The sequence below is a fragment of the Tupaia chinensis genome, unplaced genomic scaffold (assembly GCF_000334495.1).
Source record: "Tupaia chinensis unplaced genomic scaffold, TupChi_1.0 Scaffold148607_1, whole genome shotgun sequence".
Taxonomy (NCBI): Eukaryota; Metazoa; Chordata; class Mammalia; order Scandentia; family Tupaiidae; genus Tupaia; species Tupaia belangeri.
In genome coordinates, this window is record NW_006208456.1 from 2899410 (window position 1) to 2921167 (window position 21758).

General features: G+C 42.6%; 1 protein-coding gene across 5 annotated transcripts in view; it reads left to right on the top strand.

Annotated features, from left to right (window-relative positions):
* The window catches only part of YLPM1 (YLP motif containing 1), a gene marked incomplete at its 5' end in the record, with an annotated part of 119472 nt that continues 97714 nt past the window's right edge, over positions 1 to 21758 (top strand). For all 5 annotated transcript variants that reach the window (XM_027769095.1, XM_014585015.1, XM_027769094.1 and 2 more), the window contains 1 exon segment: positions 1 to 549. In XM_027769095.1, the coding sequence (XP_027624896.1) occupies positions 1 to 549 (549 nt within the window).

A 21758-nucleotide genomic window follows, 5' to 3' on the forward strand; every position in this document is an offset into this window, starting at 1 on the left:
ATGCCCCCGCCACCCGGGCCGGCCCTCAGCTATCAGAAGCAGCAGCAGTACAAACACCAGATGCTCCACCACCGAGATGGGCCTCCTGGTTTGGTTCCAATGGAGCTGGAGTCCCACCCATCTCCTCCTGTACCTTCCGGGTCCTATTTGCCCCCTTCTCAATCTTACATGCCCCCACCTCAGCCTCCACCCTCGTACTACCCCCCGTCCTCGTCTCAGCCCTACCTGCCTCCTGCTCAGCCGTCTCCTTCACAGTCCCCTCCTTCCCAGTCCTACCTGGCGCCCACCCCTTCTTATTCTTCCTCCTCCTCTTCCTCGCAATCCTATATGAGCCATTCCCAGTCTTACTTGCCTCCTTCTCAGGCATCTCCTTCCCGCCCCTCCCAAGGCCATTCTAAACCCCAACTACTAGCTCCACCACCATCATCTGCCCCTTCTGGGAATAAGACAACTGTCCAGCAAGAGCCTTTGGAGAGTGGGGCCAAGAACAAGAGTGCGGAGCAGCAACAAGCCACCCCTGAGCCAGATCCCTCTAAGATGACTCCACAGGTAAGGAAACATCTGCACAAGCACATCTTTCACTTGAGAGCCGTCAGTGAGCAGCCCTCCCGGCTTTAACCAGTGCTTAGCCTAATTCCAACACACACCGACTAGCTAATTTACAGTCCAACGGATTCCTTAAGAATCAGAGGTAAGACAGTCCAGCTTTTTAATTAGCTAAATGTGGATTGTTAAAAGGACTGTGTTTGAAGATGTGCCTAAACACGGTGGAGTGGTGGGGTGGCTCAAGTTACTCAGGTATATTCCTTGGTTTCCTTTGACCAAAGAACCTCCTAGATTTTGTTGCTGTGGTAAGGGGCCCTGTTTTAAAAGTCTTTTAAACCAAAATTTCCTTTTGAGAGCTAGCATAAAAAGGAAGTTTGTTAAAAGACTGACACTTCAATGCTTATAAAACTGATGGCCAGGTAGCTTCTCTGTAAAAGAGGTATTTAGGGACCAGGATAGCTGTCATCCTTCAAAATTAAGGGGTGTTAGCTGGAGGCATTTGGTGACATAGTGGTTACAGTGCTGGACTACCACATGGTTGACTGCAGTTGGAGTCCTGGACCTGCAGCTTGAAAATCACACCAGGCCCGTGTGCATGCATGCCCAGAATACCAGGAGGAGAGTGGAGGAGAAGGGATTATGGTGTGGCCATCCCTCCTGGGGGCCCTTTCCCTCCTACTGTCTCTCTTCCTGGCAAGCGCATGCACCCTATGGCAAAAAACTTAAAAAAAAAAAAAATCAGGAACAGCCTGATTATGCTTATAAGCATATATACAATATATAGGTGAGTCTCTAGGCATTCAATCCTTTTAGGGGTCTGTGGTTCATTTTAGGAATTGACCTATACATCGTTTTTCATATTACTTAAGGATAATTTTAAAAACATGACCAGCTGTTGTATTTCTTTTTTTTTTTTTTTTTGGAGAGGTTTTTGCTATAGGGCGCGTGCGCTCGCCAGACAGACAGAGAGACACAGAGAAATAAAGCGAGAAATTACCCCCCAGGGGGGATGGTCACGCCACAATCCCTTCTCCTCCATTCTCCTCTCGGGATCTTGGGCACGCACGCACACGCGCCCGGCGTGAGTTTTAAGCCACTGAGTCCGGGACACGAACCGCGGTCGACTACGTGGGAGTCCAGCGACATAGCCATTACGCCAACTGCTGGTTCCCCAGTTGTTGTATTTCATTGTTGTTATCATTCACTCCAAAGTAATAGCCTTTGAATTTGGCCAAGGTAGAAAAAGCAAAGGTTTATGACATTTCTTTATGAGAGAGCCATTTCTTTAAAACTTCTATTGGAAGTGATACTTCCCATAAAACAGTCAAAGATTGACAGGGATAATGAATGATTCTCTCTCTTTTTTTTTCTTTTTTTGGAGAGGTTTTTGCTATAGGGCACATGCGCTCGCCAGACAGAGAGAGAGAGAGAGAGAGAGAGAGAGACAGAAAGTGAGAAATCACCCCCCAGGGGATGGCCACGTCGCAATCCCTTCTCCACCATTCTCCTCTCGGGAGCTTGAGCACGCACGCACACGCACGCACATGCACCCGGCGTGAGTTTAAGCCACTAGGTCCAGTACTTGAACCATGGTCGACTACATGGGAGTCCCAACGACATAGCCATTATGCTAACTGCTGGTCCCATGAATGAATTCTCTCTTGGAAGGTAGAATGGAATCAGACTAAATAATTTATTATGATTTTTTAAAAATAGAGACTATTATGATGATAATGATGTACATGTGTATATTGGGTTTTGCCCATGGTTCCTGGTTCATAAGTATTTGGCCTTTTATCCTGGGTTCCTGAAACTAGCCCCAAGCCAAATCTTAAGAAACTGATCTCTCCCTGCCTTTAAGACCCTTCTTCTGGAGGAGTCCTGCCTGATACCCAGGAGAAAGGAATACCACATAGTGTGGCCAAGAATTTGAACCAACAGGCCTTGTTGGGTTTCTCCATCCAGTCTATTAGCATTTCATGTCAATGCAACAAAAGCCACATAAAAACCTTTAAGGACAGGTTTCAGAGAACCTCCAGTTAGCCGAACACATGGAAGTACCTCGAGGGAGGTGGGCCCAGAGAGAGCATGAAAGCTCTCTGCCCCTTCCCATATGCCTTGCTTTATGTATCTCTTCATCTGCATCCTTTAACTTACTCTCTATAATAAAACTGGTAACTGTATTTCCCAGAGTTGTGTGAGCTACTTCAGCAAATTAATTGAACCCAAGGAGGGCAGGGGTTATGGGAACCCTAACTTGTAGCCAGTTCTTCAGTCAGAATTTTTTTTTTTTTTGGAGAGGTTTTTTTCGCTATAGGGCGGGTGTGCTTGCCAGACAGACAGAGACAGAGAGATAGAAAGCGAGAAATCACCCCCCAGAGGGGATGGTCATGCCGCAATCCCTTCTCCTCCATTCTCCTCTCAGGATCTTGGGCACACACGCACACACGCCCGGCGTGAGTTTTAAGCCACCGGGTCTGGGACACGAACCATGGTCGACTACGTGGGAGTCCAGCGACATAGCCATTACACTAACTGCTGGTTCCCTCTTCAGTCAGAATTTTTGAAGGGCCGGGCTTGCAGCTCGTGTCTGAAGGTGTTGGTTCAACAGTCTTGGGAACTGATCCCTCCACCTGTGGGATCTGTTACCATCTACGTAAATAGTGTCTGAATTGAATTGCATTAAAAGACATCCAGTTGGTGTGCACTGCAGAATTGATTGAAATGATCTGTGTCATGAGAGAAAAGTGGAAAAACAGTTTGGTTTTCAGATTCTCTTTTGGTGTCATAAGTGGGATTTGCTTGGTAGTTCTGGCTGATGGAAACATGTGGTTTGGGACATAGGGTGAAAGGGTTGGGGGGGGGGTGAAAAACCTTTGATTTCTGGGTGGCCAAATGGTCATCCATTGTGGAGCATCAGCTGTGCTGCAGTCAGTTACCAAAGGTGATAGTTACAATGGAATTTAGGGATGGATCCAACTTCAGGGATCTGTTTCTCTGAATACCTGAAGAAATGTAAACTAATGAGAGAAAAAGCTAAATATCTTGGTTATTACTGACTGTAATAACTAAAATGCAAGTAAAAGAGAGTGCTAGGTCATTCCTTGAGGCTGAACTAAGCTCAGTGATAGTCTGTCCAAACTTTGGCTGCTAGCCTCAAAACCACCCAAGAGAAGAAATTGTGCAGGAACTACAGAAAGTACTTTTAAGACTTGTAGTTAGCAAGAAGGTGATCAATCTTGGGAATAGACAAAACCAAGAAATGATTTAAACGAGAAAGTATAGTGTGAAAGAATTGTTTCATTTTGTACCTGGGTATGATCAGCTTCCTAAGGAACTTTACTATGTAAAATGGATTGTTAGAGTGAATAATTTGGGGGTTGTATCTTTGATTTTAAATGCTGTAGAGTGGACAAGTATGTTTTGCTTAACGCAAGACCCGTAACTCATTCTGGGGCAACTGCAGGTAGCAGTATATGATCAGGCACACAGGAGGTTATTGTAGATGGAACAGCCAGCCTGGTGGACTGGATAAAAGCCACTATAAGGTCTGTTTATCCTGAAGAGAGGAACTTCCCAACACCTGCTGTAAATAACCAAGTGGAATACCCTAGGTGAAGCAAGTGATATGTTTTTGTTTGTAAGCCATTTGGGACCAGCTTTATGATGTCTGGGATATTCACCTGCTGAATATGCCCATTTCACAGGTCATGGGAAATGCTCTGATAAAGGATTCTCTTTTAATGTGGGCACCCCATACAGTCTTACTGTCACAAAACCAAGAGACAGTTCAGGAAACCTTACCAAAATTGCAGCTTCTTTGTCCTCTCATTGGTCTTACAGATGCTAATAAAAACATTAGGTTAATTAATAAGAACATGTCCAAGGGAGAGGGAAGGATCAAAAGACTCATCATTTCAGAAAGTGCAAGTTCTTTAAGTATTCTTAAGAAATAAGATAAATAGGCTGTCTCTAGGTGGCAGCAGCCCAAGAGAAACTGGATCCCACATGGCAGCCATGGTTGGAATCTCTGGTCAGGTCTGCCTGAAACTCAGTGGGCCCATGCGTGAGCGTCTGAAATCAGACAGACTGGAGGAAGAGGATCATAGCATGACCAGATCTCTCCTTTACTTTTTTACTCTTCTGTATATTCTCTCTCATGAATAAAGGGAAAACTTTTAAAAAAATAAATAAAATATTGATAGAGGTGAAACTGAAAAGAAAACCAAGGGGCAGTAGGTGGGGTGGTAGTTAAGGGCTCTGGACTCCCACATGACCGACTGTGGTTTGAGTCCTGGACTGGTGGCTTACTTTCGCTCTGTCTCTCTTTTTTTTGGAGAGGCTTTCGCTATAGGGTGCATGCATTCACCAGAAAGAGAGAGAAAGCGAGAAATCACCCCCCATGGGGGATGGCCACGCTGTAATCCCTTCTCTATTCTCCTCTCGGGATCTTGGGCACACACACGCACATGTGCCTGGCGTAAATTTAAGCCACTGGGTCTGGGACTCAGACCGCGGTTGACTACGTGGGAGTCCAGCGACAAGGCCATTATGCTAACTCTTGGTCTCCCTCTCTTGTCTCTTTCTGTTCAAATTTAAATAAATAAATAGTTAAATAAAATAATCATTTAAAAAAGAAAAGAAAACCAAAAGGGAGGACCATGGGACTCACAGAGGCTTTTGCAAATACTAATCTGCCTTAGATTTACTTGGGAAAAAGGAGAATTTTGTAATGTACAGACTCAGATTTATATATGAAAGATTTCCATTAGGCTAGGATGTAGTATTCTAATTTTACAGTGGTTTGGCGCTAGAAATTAATAATAGAATCAAGTTGTTTTAAGAAAAGATGTTTGGCACATCATTTGGGGAAAACACTTGAGATACAGAAATAAAACAGTAGAAAAAGTGACTCTTTTGGCTTACCCAAATTTGTACCATCCCATCAGGCTATTTCCCCCGATTGCTCTGTTAGAATTTTTGTCCCCTTTCCTACCCCTCTGAAATTTCCATTGCTTTTGTTGTTAAACACTCTCAGAGTTAGTCTAAGCCAAAATTATTACATGTCTATCTCCTCATATCTACTAAACCGTTTTTCTGGCCTTATAGTGAGACAGATTGTGCTTTTGGCTTTTTTGGTGTGCCTACCATGACTGTTTTTTTGCTTTTCTGCTTTTGTGTTTTGTCTGTAATGAACTTCTTTCAGTGCCTTAAATACTCAGTGCCTCCAATTCTTTGGTGAGGGCTGAAAGTGGTGCATGAGGAGGCTTGAGAGGTATTCATGGAAATTTTAAGAGAAACTAGATTCCACAGGACAACCATGGTTTGCTTCCATAGCCTGGCAGAAAGTGGTGGATGATGAGGCTTGAGGGGCGTGTATGGGAGTGTCTACGAGTCTTGTAAGCCAGTGACTTTCTCTTCTTTATTCAACTTCCTCAGCCCTGTTGTCTCTCTCTTTTGACTTGTATCTCTTCCAGACATATCTTTTTTTTTTTTTGGAAAGGTTTTTGCTAAAGGGCACGTGTACTCACCAGAAAGACAGAGAGAGACAGAAAGCGAGAAATCACCCCCCATGGGGGATGGCCACGCTGCAATCCCTTCTCCTCCATTCTCCTCTCGGGATCTTGGGCACGCACGCACACGCGCCCGGCGTGAGTTTTAAGCCACCGGGTCTGGGATGCGAACCGCGGTCTACTACGTGGGAGTCCAGCGACATAGCCATTACGCTAACTCTTGTTTCCTTCTAGGCATATCTTAAGTATCAGTGTGTTCATGAAGCCATGTTTGAGCTTACCCACCTGGTGTGATTCTGTTCTTCATATTGGAAGTCCCTTGCAGACTGAGACTCTCTTGCTTGTCTTTTTTACCTTATGTAGCACTTGGAACAGAGTTTGCAAATTGTAGGCTCTCCACAAAAATTTGTTGTGTAAGGGAACCAGCAGTTAGCGTAATGGCTATGTCGCTGGACTCCCACGTAGTCGACCGCGGTTCGTGTCCCGGACCCGGTGGCTTAAAACTCACGCCGGGCGCGTGTGCGTGCGTGCCCAAGATCCCGAGAGGAGAATGGAGGAGAAGGGATTGCGGCGTGACCATCCCCCCTGGGGGGTGATTTCTCGCTTTCTGTCTCTATGTCTCTCTCTGTCTGTCTGGCGAGCACTTGCGCCCTACAGTGAAAATCTCTCCAAAAAAAAAAAAAGAAAAAAAAATTTATTGTGTAAGATACAAGAGTTGTAATTGTCTAGACTTAGGACACTATAGTTTGATACATGGTAAGCATTTATTTATGCCACTGCCAATCTGCGATTATTTACTCTTCTATGTATTTACTATCCTTCTAAATTTTTTATTTTTGCAATGTGTTGTTAAATATATATATATACACATATACATGTATATTGTTGCGGGGGCACGTATATTCACCTAAGAATGAAAGAGAGAGAGAGGAAAGTGAGAAATGACCCTTTGGGGGGATGGCCATGCCGTAGTCCCTCCTTCTCCATTCTCTTCTTTGGGTTTTGGATATGCATGCACACATGCCTGGTGTGATTTTCAAGCTGCTTGGTCTGGGACTTATACTGTGGTTGACCATGTGGCTCCTATGTATATTTTTTAATGTTAGAGAGCTTGTGCAGCACAGTTAAGAAAGCACCTCCTCCAATAGGGCCTGATCCTACCACAATTCCTTTTCCTCCTCTAACTCTCCATGCCATCAGTATTCTTTTTTTTTTTTTTGGAGAGGTTTTTTTTTGCCATAGGGCACGTGCGCTCGCCAGACAGACAGAGATAGAGACAGACAGAAAGCGAGAGATCACCCCCCAGGGGGGATGGCCACGCCGCAATCCCTTCTCCTCCGTTCTCCTCTCGGGATATTGGGCACGCACGTACACGCGCCCTGCGTGAGTTTTAAGCCACCGGGTCTGGGATGCGAACCGTGGTCGACTACGTGGGAGTCCAGCGACATAGCCGATATGCTAACTGCTGGTCCCACCATCAGTATTCTTAATAAGCATGTAAGTCCAGCATGTTTTTCAAGCCTCTGGTGGGAGGACTCAAACCCTAGTCAGCCGTGTGAGATCTGGCTTCCTCAGCGACACTTAACTGAGGACTGGCTCTGTTTTTTTTTTTTTTTTTTTTTAATAATTTTTTAATGGTTGTTATTATTATAAAAGATTTCAGAAATAACACAAGTAGAGCAAACGATCTGATTGATTCCTCATAAATCAACCCATCTTTAAGATTTACTATCAAGATTTTGTCATGTTTGCCTCACCTAGACCTTTTTTATTGTTGCTTTTGAAATATTTAAAGAGAAATCTTAGCTCTATGTTCATTTGTTCCTATATTCTTAATTATGTATCTCCCCCCAAAAAAGGATTTTTTCTTAGAAACATGGTATATTGTCTAGCAAAGGTAATGACAGTTTCTTAGTACCATTTCATACCTGATCTGTTCAGAGTTCCCCTATTGTCTCATCATACTGATGGGAATAAAAATTATAGCTATCATCCATGTCAAAATTCTCCATACTCAGCCTAACCACAGTGGTGCAGCAGTAGCTCAATGCTCTGCAGTGCTGGGAGCCACATTATAGGGCAGGGTTTTGTTTCCAGGCCAACCTGTACACATCAGGTGCATGCTCATGTGCCCATGATGCTGGCTGGCTAGGGAGAGGCCAGGGGAAGGTTGTGGGCATGGCACAAAGCCCTGTTGAGGGTCCTTGTCTATTTGTCTGTCTATAAATACATACACACATACATACATTCACACAGAATTTTAAAAAAAATCCAAATTAACAGAACAATTTTTGTTGTCATTGTTGTTTTCTCAAACCAGGATTCAAACAATGTATCCAAACACAGATTTTTATAGATCAAGGTTCCTCAAAGTTGACACTATAGACATTTGGGGCAGGATATTCTTTTTCGGTGGTGTGTCGTCTTATACATTGTTTAGCAGCGTCTCTAACCTCTGTCCACTAGATGCTAGTGACAACAGAAAATGTTTCCAGACATTACCAGATAGCCCCTGGGGGACAAAATCATATGTATGTGAGAATTCCGTGCCTGTATCAGTCCTCCCATTCTCTTATTTTACCACATGCCATTGAACTTGAAAAATCCTTGTCAGTTCTCCTACAGAAGGCCCTACATTCTGGATTTGTGTGTTTTCTTAGAGTGCCATTTGGCTTGTTTCTTTGCTTTCTCTGTTTTTTGTTTGTTTGTTTTTTCTTTTATAAATTAGAAGTTAACTCTGAAACCTACTAGATTTAAGTTCAGCTTTCTTTTGGCAGATGTAGTTCATTTGCATCCTGTCATGAGTCACAGTCCCTGGATGTGCCATTCTGAGTGGTACCAGGGTTGATAAGTGGGTTCAAGTAGTGGCAATCTGGTTCTTTCACTATAAAGCTTCTTGCAATCCTGCATCTAATGTTTCATTCCCACTGATGGTATTTATCTGAAGAAATTACTTCATTGAGGTTACAACATGGTGGTATTTTCCTGCCATTTCTTTCACATTTACTATATGGAATTCTATAAAGAAAAACTGACTTGTGGGCTAGGCCTGTTTGGTTGGTGTTATAGTTTGAATATGTCCCCTGAACATTTGTGTGTTGAGGCATTATAATAGGGTTAAGAGGACAAAAACTAGATCTAATTATACTGTTAGAGGGTGGGGCTTTTGAGGAAACTAGTGACTGGATGGTTGAGTTCTGGTGGGTTTCTTTTTATTTATTTATTTATTTATTTTTAGTATACATTTATTTAATTTTATTTATCCATTCACTTCTTTTTAAATTTGACCAGAGAGAGACACACAGAAAGAGAGAAAGCGAGAAAGCAAGTCACCAGGTCTGGGACTCGAACCATGGTCAGCCATGTGGGTGTGTCCAGTGCCTTAACCATTACGCCACCAGCTGTTCCCGAGTCCTGATGGGTTTATAAGGAGAAGAATTGAAAGAGACTGACATGGACCACATACCACAGTTTATCTGACACACCTGCCATCCTCTTTGCTTCTGATAGCTATATTGTGACATAGGTTGACTTGATGCCAGCCCCAACACTCTTGGACTTTCCAGCCACAAGAATCATGAATCAAATAAACCATTATTTCTTTATAAAAACCCAGACTCAGGTATTTCTATAAGTAGCCAATAATGGAGTAAGTCAGAAATTAGTGTAGTCAACAGGATTATGGTGTTATAGATGACTGAATGTGAAAGTGCCTTTTGAACTAAGTAATGGGAAGAGGTTTAAAGAGTTTGGAGGGACAGTCTAGGAAAAGCCTAGATTCTGCTGGAGGTTCAAAAGAACAGTTTAGAAATGAATTGAAGCTTTTGAAATTGGATAAACAGCTATAACCACAGTATAGATAGAGAAATGCAAAATAAAGACTATTCTGAGGTTTCAGAGGAAAATGAGAAAATCATTAGGATCTAAAGGAAAGGCTACCCTTATGAAGTAGCAGAGAATTTAAAAGCTTTATTTCCTAAGATGAGGAAGACTAAGCATGATGATCTAAGTTCTGTAGCAAAATAAATTTCTAAACATTATGCTAGGTTGCTGCTTGGTTGCTTTTAACTGTATTTAATGAGATGCAAGAAAAACAAGATGATTTAAAGAGAAGATTGATAATTAAATGGGAAGCATAGGCCAGGCCATAGTGTGGTGCTCAAGGTAACTGGAAACCACATGGCTGACTGTGCAGTTTGAGTCCCAGACCCTGTGGCTTGAAAAACACACCAGATGCGTGTGTGTGCATGCCAAAAATAGAAATGATTATGGCGTGACCATCCCCCATGTGAGGTGATGCTTTCTCTCTTTCTCTCACTCTCAACTCTCTGTCTCTGGCGAGTACACACACTCTCTAGCAAATTAAAAAGTAATTTTTTAAAAGGAAGTAGTGTAGAAAATTTTGAAAAATTTGCAGCCTGACCACATAGCAAAAAATGAAAGATGTGTTTGATAGAGAATACCACAAGTGTGGCAAAGAGACTGGTTGCTACAGAGATGGCCACCAGTACTAAGAGGTCTAAGTAAAAATGGTCAGGACAGTGGGAGCAGAGCACTGAGGACATTTCAGAGATCTTTGGAGCTGCCCCTCTCCTAAACCCAGAGGCCTAGGAGTGCAGAATGGTTCTGAGGACTGCCTGGGACTAGTTTGTTGCTCCAAGCTGCCTTGGGACAGTGGTTTCCACATCCTGGGTAAAGCATTCCTCCATTTGGTGCGTTTTTTCTTTCATTTTTTTTAAAATTATTTTTATTTAACTTTATTTATTTATTTGTTTTAATTTCACTAGAGAGGGACAAAGTGTGTGGGGGTTAGTGAGAAAGCAAGCTGTCAGGTCCAAGACTCGAACTGCTGTTGCTGTTGGCCATGTGGGAGTCCAGCGCCCTTAACCACCACACCACTTGCTGCCCACCCCCCCAATTTGTTGTGTTTCAAGCAGTCACAGGTGGAGCTCCATCTGCTGCTCCAGGATGTGTAAGTGGCAGAAGTGGCCTGTATGTGGAAGTAGTTCTGCTGGCTCACTGCGTTACAGCGGTTATCAGGAGAGACAATGGAGGGTACATGCAGAATACAAGAGCAGGTGTGGAGAAGACAAGAGTTGTGGAAACTTCAACCAAGATTTTCAAAGAATGTCTTGGACACCTTGGGGGCCTAAGCAGAGACTGCTCACAGGGATGGAGCCATTGCAGTTTCGTGGAAGTGTGGGATTGGAGCAAAGAGTATTCAACAGGGTCATGTCTAGTGGAACTTTAGGAGTGGGGCCGCTCCGAAGACCAAGAACTGTGGAGCTAAAAGCATGCTACAACAGCCTGAAGAAACTGCAGACACAAGACTCCAACTGTAGAGAGCTGAACATGGACTGAACTTGGCAGGGTGAGAGGGACAAAGCTGCCTAGTTCTTTTGGAGCCCTATGCCCTCACTTTGTTCAGGATACAGCACATGGAGTTTCAAGATTGGATGTCTCTTTTCTTGGATTTTGGGTTTGCTTGGGACCTTTTATTCCTTTTTGTTTGTGAACTGGGAAATTCTACCCTGTGCGGCCTCCATCATTGTACTTTGTACTTTGGGAATGGGTAATTTTTTTTTTTTTTAGAAAGATTTTTTTTTTGCTATAAGGCACATATGCTCACCAGAGCGACAGAGAGAGAGACACACACAAAGTAAGAAATCACCTCCTTGAGGGGATGGCCACGCCACAGTCCCTTCTCCATTCTCCCCTTGGGATCTTAGGCATGGACACGTGTCTGGCATGAGTTTTAAGTCACCAGGACCAGGACTCCAACCACAGTTGACTATGTGGGAGTTCAACGCTGTAATCATTATGCCATCTGCTGGTCCCATAATTTGTGGAAGGAGTTTCCCTTCGTCTCAAAAGAGACTTTGGACTTTTGAGTTGGTGCTGGAACCATTTAAGTGTTTTTGGATTATTCAGATGATTTTGTATGTGAGAAGATCTTGAATCTTGGAGATAGGAATGAATGCATAGTGAATCTTTCTCCCCAGAATTCATGTATTGAGCCATTCTAATGGGATTAAGAAGGTAAAAACTTGATCCAGTTATTGTGTTGAATGGTGGTGTCCGGGAGGAGATTAGTGATTGGGTGGTTAGGGTGGGGCCCCCATGAGTGAGTTCTAGTAGCTTTATAAAGAGAGGAAATGAGAAAAAAACTGACATGGTCTCTGCATGTACTCTCCATTGTCTCTCCTGGTAACTGTTGTAACATAGGATGACCTGATGCCAACCCTATACCTTTGGTCTTTACAGCCACCAGAATTTTGAGTCAAACAAAGCTTTTTTTTTTTTTTTTTTTGAGAAGTTTTTGCTATAGGGCGCGTACGCTCGCCAGACAGAAAGAGAGACAGAAAGTGAGAAGTCACCCCCCCAAGGGGGATGGCCACACCGCAATCCCTTCTCCTCCATTCTCCTCTCGGGATCTTGGGCACGCACGCACACGCACCCGGCATGAGTTTAAGCCACCGGGTCCGGGACTCAAACCGTGGTTGACTACATGGGAGTCCAGTGTCATAGCCATTATGCTAACTGCTGGTCCCCAAACAAATCTTTTAATAAAAACCCATTCATGGGTATTTTTGTAAGAAACACAATAGACTAAGACAGTTGGAAAAAGAGGTAGTATAGGAAAGGGAGGATAAAAACTTGGTATCTTTTAATTTATTTTGTAGTTTTCTGAGTAAAGTGTTGATGATTTAATGGTATGTATCTGTTTAAATAATTAACTTTGCTCTATGTTTAAAGGACTGACAAGATAAAATAGATATAAATCTTTTTTTTAATGGTCTCCCTGTTGTGATCCCTCATCTAGACTACAAGTACTCTACTATGCCTAGTTTTCTATTTTTTTCTTTTTGGCGGGGTCTAGACAGGAACTTCTTGGGTCATCTAGGCCAGCCTTAAGCTTGCGGTCTTTTGGGATGAACAGTTGGTGTAGTGGCTATGTTGCTGGACTCCCATGTAGTTGACCATGGTTTGAGTCCTGGACCTGGTGGCTTAAACTCATGTTGTGCACATGTGCGTGCGTGCCCAAGATCCTGGGAAGAGAATGGAAAAGGTTGTGGTGTGGCCATCCCCTCTAGGGACGATTTCGTGCTTTCTGTCTCTCTGTCTCTCTCTGTCTTTCTGGCATGCACATGCACCCTATAGCAAAAACCTCTTCAAAAAAAAAGCTTGTCTTTCTGCTACAACCTCCTGGGTTGCCAAGGTTACAGGTGTACATCACTGTATTGACCTTTAGGTTGGACTGGGAATTGAAACTGGCTCCCCTTGTGGTCCCCTAGTTTGCAGAACACAGCAGTATATCATAACTAGGCCTGTGATCTTTTTTCATGACTTATGATTTTATTTATGTTTTTATTCTCAAAACTATTTAGGTAAAACTATTTAATTAGAGTTTTTAGGGTATCACTTGTTTAATAGTCAAGTATTTATTTACTAGCCAAGTACTGTTCTTAGTACAGGAATGTCAGTGGTAAACAAGATACTCTGACATACCATCACTGACTTCTTGTTCCAGTAGGGGGAGTGTGTTTAATAATTAAGAGAAATATAAAGTGCTATGGATTATAAAATTAAACTATCACTAGAGGGCCATAAGAAACTGGAAAAAGTGAGTTTTTTTGTTTTGGTAAATGAGCTCATCATTCTATGCCTTACACTGGGTCTAGCACATAGGTGAAGAACATATGTTTTTTATTTTATTTACTTATTTATTTAGTTGGTTTTTGATACAGGGCATATGTGCTCACCAGAGAGACACAGAGACAGAGACAGAGAGAGAAAGTGAGAAATTAACTCCTGGGGAAGGGCCATGCCACAGTCTCTTTTCCATTCTCCTCTTGGGATTTTGGGCATGCACATACACGCATCCAGCATGTTTTTCAAGCCATTAGGTCAGGGACTTGAACTACGCAGTTGGCCACGTGGGATCTAGTGCTTTACATCACTGGCCTCGAACAAATTTTTTTTTTTTTTTGAGAGAGGTTTTTGCTATAGAGCGCATGCACTTGCCAGACAGACCGAGAGAGACAGAGACAGAAAGCGAGAAATCGCCCCCCAGGGGGGATGGCCATGCCACAATCCCTTCTCTTCCATTCTCCTCTCAGGATCTTGGGCACATGCGCCCAGCGTGAGTTTAAGCCACCAGGTCTGGGACGCGAACCGCGGTTGACTACATGGGAGTCCAGCGACATAGCCATTACGCTAACTGCTGGTCCCATGAACAAATGTTTTTTAAGTGATTGAATATAGCAGGGAGCTCTAACACAATTGGAAAGGCCTCTTTTCCTAAAGTGATATTTAAACAAATCCTAAAGAATGAGTAGTAAGTCTGGCCCCATAGCCTAAGTGGTTAAGGGAACTGAATCCCACATAGCTGACTGCAGTTTGAATTCTAGCCCCAGTTGCTCAAAAAACACATCAGGTGCATGCCCATGCTTGTCTAAAATCCCAACAGGATAAAGAAATGGAGAAGGGATTGCAGGATGAGAGTGCTCCACTGGGTGGGAACTTTCTCCCTCTTCTTCTCTGTCTCTCTCTCTAGTGAATGCATACTCCTGGCAATTAAAAGAAAAAAAAAAAAAAAGAGTAGGAGTTAACCCGATAGAGTTCAAAGAATTAAGTTTAATAAAGCTCACTGAAAGTTCAGGGTGAAAATAGAACCAGGTCAAGGAGGTCCTAAAGGACTTTATTCCACGGATAGTAGGAAGCCATTGAAGGATTTGTATATAGATTAATGTGACAGATTGGCATGTTTGAAAGGTCACTTTTCTTGCAAGGTAGAAAGTAGAATCAAAAAGTGGACCAGCAGTTGGCATAATGGCTGTTGCTAGACTCCCATATAGTTGACTGCAGTTTGAGTCCTGGACCCGGTGGCTTAAACTCATGCTGGACGCATGTGTGTGTGTACGTGCCTAAGATCCTGAGAGGAGAATGGAGGAGATAGGATTGCAGCGTGGCAACCCCCCCCGGGGGGGGTGATTTCTCGCTTTCTGTCTTTCTATCTTTCTGGCGAGCACATGTGCCCTATAGCCAAAACCTCTCCAAAAAAAGGGGAAAAAATGAAATTAGAGGATATTGAGCTTACCATACAGAATAGCAGACTCAAAGGGAAAGGGGTGGGGGAGAAGGCCAGTAGGCATATGGGAAATCAAGACAGTGCAGTGCACAGAATGAAGGGAAGACTCTTTCTAGGAGGGGGAAGTGGTCAGCTCTTTCAGTACTGCTAAGAGGTCAAGCAAGGTAGAGACTGAGTTATTGTCCACCTACTGACATTTAATTATTGTCGACTTTGGCAGAAGCATTTTCATGGTAACTAAAACCATATTGCATTGATTTGAGGAGTGATGGAAGGTGAGGAAATGGGAATAGTGAGTACAGATAACTCCTTCCCAAAGTTTGCCTGAAGGAGAATGAGAGAGAATGAAAGTAGGAGCTGAAGGAAGTGGTGAAGTAAAGGAGAACGTTGTTTTTTTTCATAATCAAGGAAATTTTATTTATTTATTTATATATTTTTGGAGAGGTTTTTGCTATGGGCACATGCGCTCACCAGAAAGACAGAGAGAGACAGAGAGACAGGAAGCAAGAAATCACCCCCTAGGGGGGATGGCCATGCCTCAATCCCTTCTCCTCCCTTCTCTTGGGATCTTGGGCATGCACGCACACATGCCTGGTGTAAGTTCAAGCTACCGGGTACAGGACACGAACTGCAGTCGACTACATGGGAGTCCAGTGACATAGCCATTACACTAACTGCTGGTCCTAAGGAGAACATTTTTTAAGGATAGGGACTAAGCTTATCTGGTGACTCTAATTTTTCAAGTGGAATGTGAAACTCAGTAATATTTAACATAAACATACTTAAATTAAGTTTTTAAAATGAGAATCCAATTAATTATTGACATTTTTACCAAGTTTTTTTCTCCTCTTGTTTTAGGATATAAGACATGTAACATTCAATGTTATAAGCACTTAGAATAACTAACCTGGATAGGAAGGGTAACCTTTCAGAATTAATCTTTAAAACATTATATATAAGCACCCTCCTTATATGTCCCTTAACCACCATGCCACCTGCTGTTCCCAGCCCTCCAATTTTTTTGTTCGTTCATTCTTTTTCTTTCTTTTTAAGTTTTTGCTGTGGGACTTGCACACTCGCCCCTCGGGAGGCGATGAGGAATCACCTCTCGGGAGGATGGCCATGCCCCAGTCCATTCTCCATTGTCGTATTGGGATTTTGGGCACACGTGCACACACACCTGTTATGATTTTCAAGTTGTCAGGTCCAAGACTCAAACCACAGAGTTGGCTGTGCGGGATCCAGCAGCCTTAACTTTCACACCACCTGCTGACCATCTAGTCCTTTTTTAAATGTGACATATGCAGTGATTTTCTCCTGACTATAAACCAGCGCCCAATATGAAATGTTATCTAATTTTATGGAACATTTAGAAAAACTGGCTCTGGTGAACATTCACCTCAAGATTTTGTCATCTTCATAATAGAAAAGATGAGGCTTAGAACTGAATCACTTGAACCTTTCTCTTCTTATCTCCTCCCAGTTCAAAATGCTTACATCTCTTAACAGCCAGCATTCTCTTAGATCTGCAGTTGGGCTCAACACATTCAAGCCTCAGCACAGTCTTTGTAGCTTTTGCCTTTTTCCGGAAAATAAGCTTAGTCTGTCCACCATAGTCGCTCTGCTTCCTGTCATAACGCCGCTGTCCCTGAGCACACAGAGGATCCTCGCCCTTTTTGTACGGTGTCACTTTATGAGGTTGGTGCTTGCCACACTTCTTACAGAAGGTCCGGCAGGTTTTAGGGATGTTCACCATGCTTGGGGGCCTGCTATCTGTACCAGAAAGTCTGGTGTCTTAACAAATTCAGGCACATGTTTTACTCTCTAGAGATAATTACCCTTCTATTGGGGTTACTGAGGACATTTCTGTTTATTTATTTATTTATCTTTTGAGAGGTTTTTTTCGCCATAGGGCATGTGCGCTCGCCAGACAGACAGAGAGAGACATAGAGACAGAAAGCAAGAAATCACCCCCCAGAGGGCATGGTCACGCCACAATCCCTTCTCCTCCATTCTCCTCTCGGGATCCTGGGCACGCACGCACACGTGCCCGGCGTGAGTTCTAAGCCACCGGGTCTGGGACGCGAACCGCGGTCGGCTACGTGGGAGTCCAGCGACATAGCCATTATACTAACTGCTGGTTCCCACTGAGGACATTTCTGAGTGACATCATTATTATTTACTTGTAAAGGTTTTTAAAAATTATTTATTTAATTTTATTTATTAATTCATATATTTTAATGTGTCCAGAGAAAGGGGGAAAGTGAGAAAGCAAGCTGCCAGGTCTGGGACTCAAACCATGGTCAGCCATGTGGGAGTGTCCAGCACCTTAACTACCACGCCACCTGCTGTTCCCACTTGTAAAGTTTTAAAATGTGTCAAAGAGCCAAGTCTCTGTAGCTTAGTATGGTTATGGGAGCTGGATCTCACGTGACTGACCATGCAGTTCGAATCCTGGCTTCAGTGGCTTGAAAAAAAAAATGCTGGATGGAGGACCAGCATGCAGTGTGGTGTGGTTAAGGTGGTTGGAGTCCCACATGAACAACCATAATTCACGTCTTGGACACGGTGGCTTGAGAATCACACTGGGCCATGTACTTGTGTGTCTAAAGTTCCATGAGGAAAATGGAGGAGAGGGGATTGTGGTGTTGCCATTCCCTCTGGGGGTTTATTTCTCATTTTCCTTCTCTTGGTCACTCTCCTCTTTAGTGAGTTCACGTGCCCTATGGCAAAAACCTTTAAAAAAATAAAAAGAACGAGAAGAGAAAGACATGCTAGATGCATGTGTGTGCATGCATGCCCCAAATCCCTATAGTACAAAAAAATGGAGAAGTGACTGCTGTGTGACCACACCCCAATGGGGAGTGCTTTGTCCCTCTCTGTCTCTCTCTCTCTGGTGAGCTTACACACCCTGTGGCATATTTAAAAAAAAAAAAGTGGTACTGAAGCCTAGTCCCAGGATGGAATTAGAACTAATTACTGCCTGTAGGGTTCATATTAAATAGATTCTTAACCTACGAGGCACACTGTCAATAAATCAAAAAGTACTTGAGCCCTTAATGAGGTTCTTATTCCTAGGCTTGGTTTAAGGCAAAGGTTGGAGGTATGAGATAGTTGGGACAAATTTGACGTGTCTGAACTTTGTGTCTATACCCACTGACTTCTATTTTGTGAGAGATAGTTTGTATCTTTGTATCTTTTAGTGATGCTTTGAAAGTAACTAAAAGATTAACTTCTTTTATTTAAAAGAGATAATTTATTGCTTTTGTTTTAAATTGCCAGACTGTGCTCGTGCCTAGAGCAAGCAGGAGAGTTGATAAAGCATTCCCCTGTGGGATGTGATCACACTGCAGTTCATTCTCTGTTTCTCCATCCCAGAGGAATTCGGGGTATACACACACATACACACCTCGCATGTTTTTCAAGCGCCTAGACCAGGATTCATACTGCAGCCAGAACTGAGGGATCCAGCTCCTTTATTCACAAGGTTATGGAATGACCCTTTTCAATATATGCTATAAGTAATGGAAGCAAGTTAAAATTTTCTAATACTATTAGTTGTCAGGAAAATCATGACACATTTTTCTATGCAAAAACATGTCATGACCTTCATAATGACCCAATACATTATTGTTTACTATCATGGTCTACTTTTTCTTTTTATTCTTTTTCTTTATGTTTTGCTGTAAGGCGTGTGTACTCTCTAGAAAGAGAGAGAAAGTGAGAAATCACCCTCCCCCCCCCACATGAGCGCATCACAATCCCTTCTCTTCTATTCTCTTAGGATTTTGGTCATGCATTCACATGTGCTCAGCATGATTTTCAAGTTGCCAGGTCCAGAACTCGAACTGCACAGTTGGCTATGCGGGACCCAGTTGCCTTAACCTCCACATCACCTGTTGGCCCATGCTCTGCTTTATTATACTGAATAGTAAATAATATTTACTATACTAAATAGTAAAGCTGATGATTATATATGTTAAAAATGAAAACCCAATCATGGAAACTTCAAGATGGTGTTAGTGAGATGGAATTTATATTCCCCAATAATCGAAATAAATTTTAGTTCATAGGGACCAGCAGTTAGCATAATGACTATGTCGCTGGACTCCCACGTAGTCGACTGCGGTTCGAGTCCCAGACCCGGTGGCTTAAACTCATGCCAGGCACGTGTGCGTGTGTGCCCAGGATCCTGAGAGGAGAATGGAGGAGAAGGAATTGTGGCGTGACCATCCCTCCTGGGGGGGGGGGATGATTTCTCGCTTTCTGTCTCCCTGTCTGTCTCTGTGGTGAGCACATGCACCGTATAGCAAAAACCTCTAAAAATTTTTTTTTTCGTTCATAAATGAATAGCCTAGAATAGACTTAAGTTGATGATGCATAACTTTTTATTGACACCCTACTGTGTGCTCCAGTACTTTCAAGCACATTTCAGACTGTCCAGGCCAGGATTTGAACCGTGGTTACCATGTGGGATCTGGTTTCTCTGGCACAGGGCTTTATTGCTGTGCCATGGGGCTAACTTTAAGAATATTATGTTCTATTAGTGAAAAAACAGGTGATAGGGAGTGGGACACCACCTCAGCATGAACCTTTATAGTGTGAGTGATGGAAGAGAATTAAAAATCAGCGATACAACAATGAACACACTGAGGCAGAACTGAAGAGAGCAGTTTCATTCACTGTACAGTAGACACACACACACCCCAAACCAAACCAAACCAAACCAAAATAATTCTAGGAATAAACTTAACCAAAGAGGTGAAAGAGCTCTGTAAGAAAAACTGAAATGAAGAATTGACTATGGGGGACCAGCAGGTGGCATGGTGGTTGGGGTTCTGGACATTCCCACATGGCCAACCCTGGTTCAAGTCCTGGACCTGGTGGCTTGCTTTCTCACTTTCTCTCTCTCTCTGTGTCTCTCTAATCAAAATAAAATAAATAAATAAATAAAATTAAAAAAAAAAAAAAAGAATTGACTATGATACCAAAGCAATGAAAACTGGAAAGACATCCCTTGTTCTTGAATTGGAAGAATCAGTGTAATTAAAATGTCAGTTTTACCCAAAGTAATTTATAAATTCAATGCAATTCAGATCAAATTATCAATGGCATTTTTTAAAAAAGAATTATTTAATTGTCTTTATTTATTTATTTTTATTTTATTGAAGTTGACCAGAGAGAGACAGAGAGAAGGAAAGTGAGAAAGCAAGCTGTCAGGTCTGGGACTCAAACCGTGGTTAGCCATGTGGGAGTCCAGCAACCTTAACCACCATGCCACCTGCCAGCCCCTATCAGTGGCATTCTTTACAGGAAGAGAACAAACAATCATAAAAATTGCCTGGAATCATAAAATACCCCATATCCCAATGGCAGTACTGTGCAAAAAGAATAAAGTTTGAAGCATCTCACTACCTGACCTCGAAATATATTAAGAAGCTGTGATAATCAAAACACCATGGTACTGGCACAAAACCAGACACAGACCAATGGAATACAATCCAGAAATATGGGGCCGGCAGTGGCATGGTGTTTAGAGGCGCTGGGTTTCTGCATGACTGACCATGGTCCAAGTCCCAGACCTGGCAACTTGCTTTTTCCCTTTCCCTTTTTCTCTCTGTTTCCCTCTGGTCAAATTAAAAAATAATAATAACAAATGAAATTAAATAATTCTTAAAAAAAAGACAATCAAGAAATAAACTTCGAAACATATAACCAACTAATTTTTGACAAAGACACAAGACAATCCAGCAGAAAAAAGAAAATATTTTCAGTAAATGGTGCAGGAAGAGCTGTATATCCACCACTGAAAAATGAAAATGAACTCCTCTCTCTTACCACTAACAAAAATAAACTCAAAATGGATCAAAGATCTAAATGTAAAGACTCAAACTATAAAACTGCTCATGGGAAACACTTCAAGATATTGGAGTAGGAAAGACTTAATAAGACCCTAAAGTGCAGGCAACAGTTCCTACAATAGAGGATGGTGTCTATCAAACTAAAAAGCTTCTGCACATGAAAAGATAAAACAAGCGTGAAGAGACAACCATAGAATGGGATTTACTTGCAAACTATTTCAGATAAGGGATTATTTATTTTTTTGGAGAGGTTTTGCAATAGGGCATGTGCACTTGCCAGAAAGACAGAGTGAGACAGAGAGACAGAAAGCAAGAAATCACCCCTTGGGGGATGGTCATGTCCCACAATCCCTTCTCTTCCATTCTTCTCTTGGGATCTTGGGCATGCACGCACAGGCGCCTGGCATGAGTTTAAGTCACTGGATCCGGGACTCGAACCATGGTCAACTACATGGGAATCCAGTGACATAGCCATTATGCCAACTGCTGGTCCCCAGATGAGGGATTGATAACTAGAATATATTGGAACTTAAAGCAGCTCACCTGCAGAAAAAATAAAAAAACCAAACCCTAATAATCTAATCTAGAAATGGGTAAATGAACTGAACAGACAGTTCTTAAAGGAAGACATACAAATGGCCAAAAAGCATATGAAAAAATGTTCAATGCCTTTTTTTTTTTTTTTTAAGGAATTTTGCTATAGGGCATGTGTGCACTCACCAGAGGACAGAAAGTAAGAGATCACCC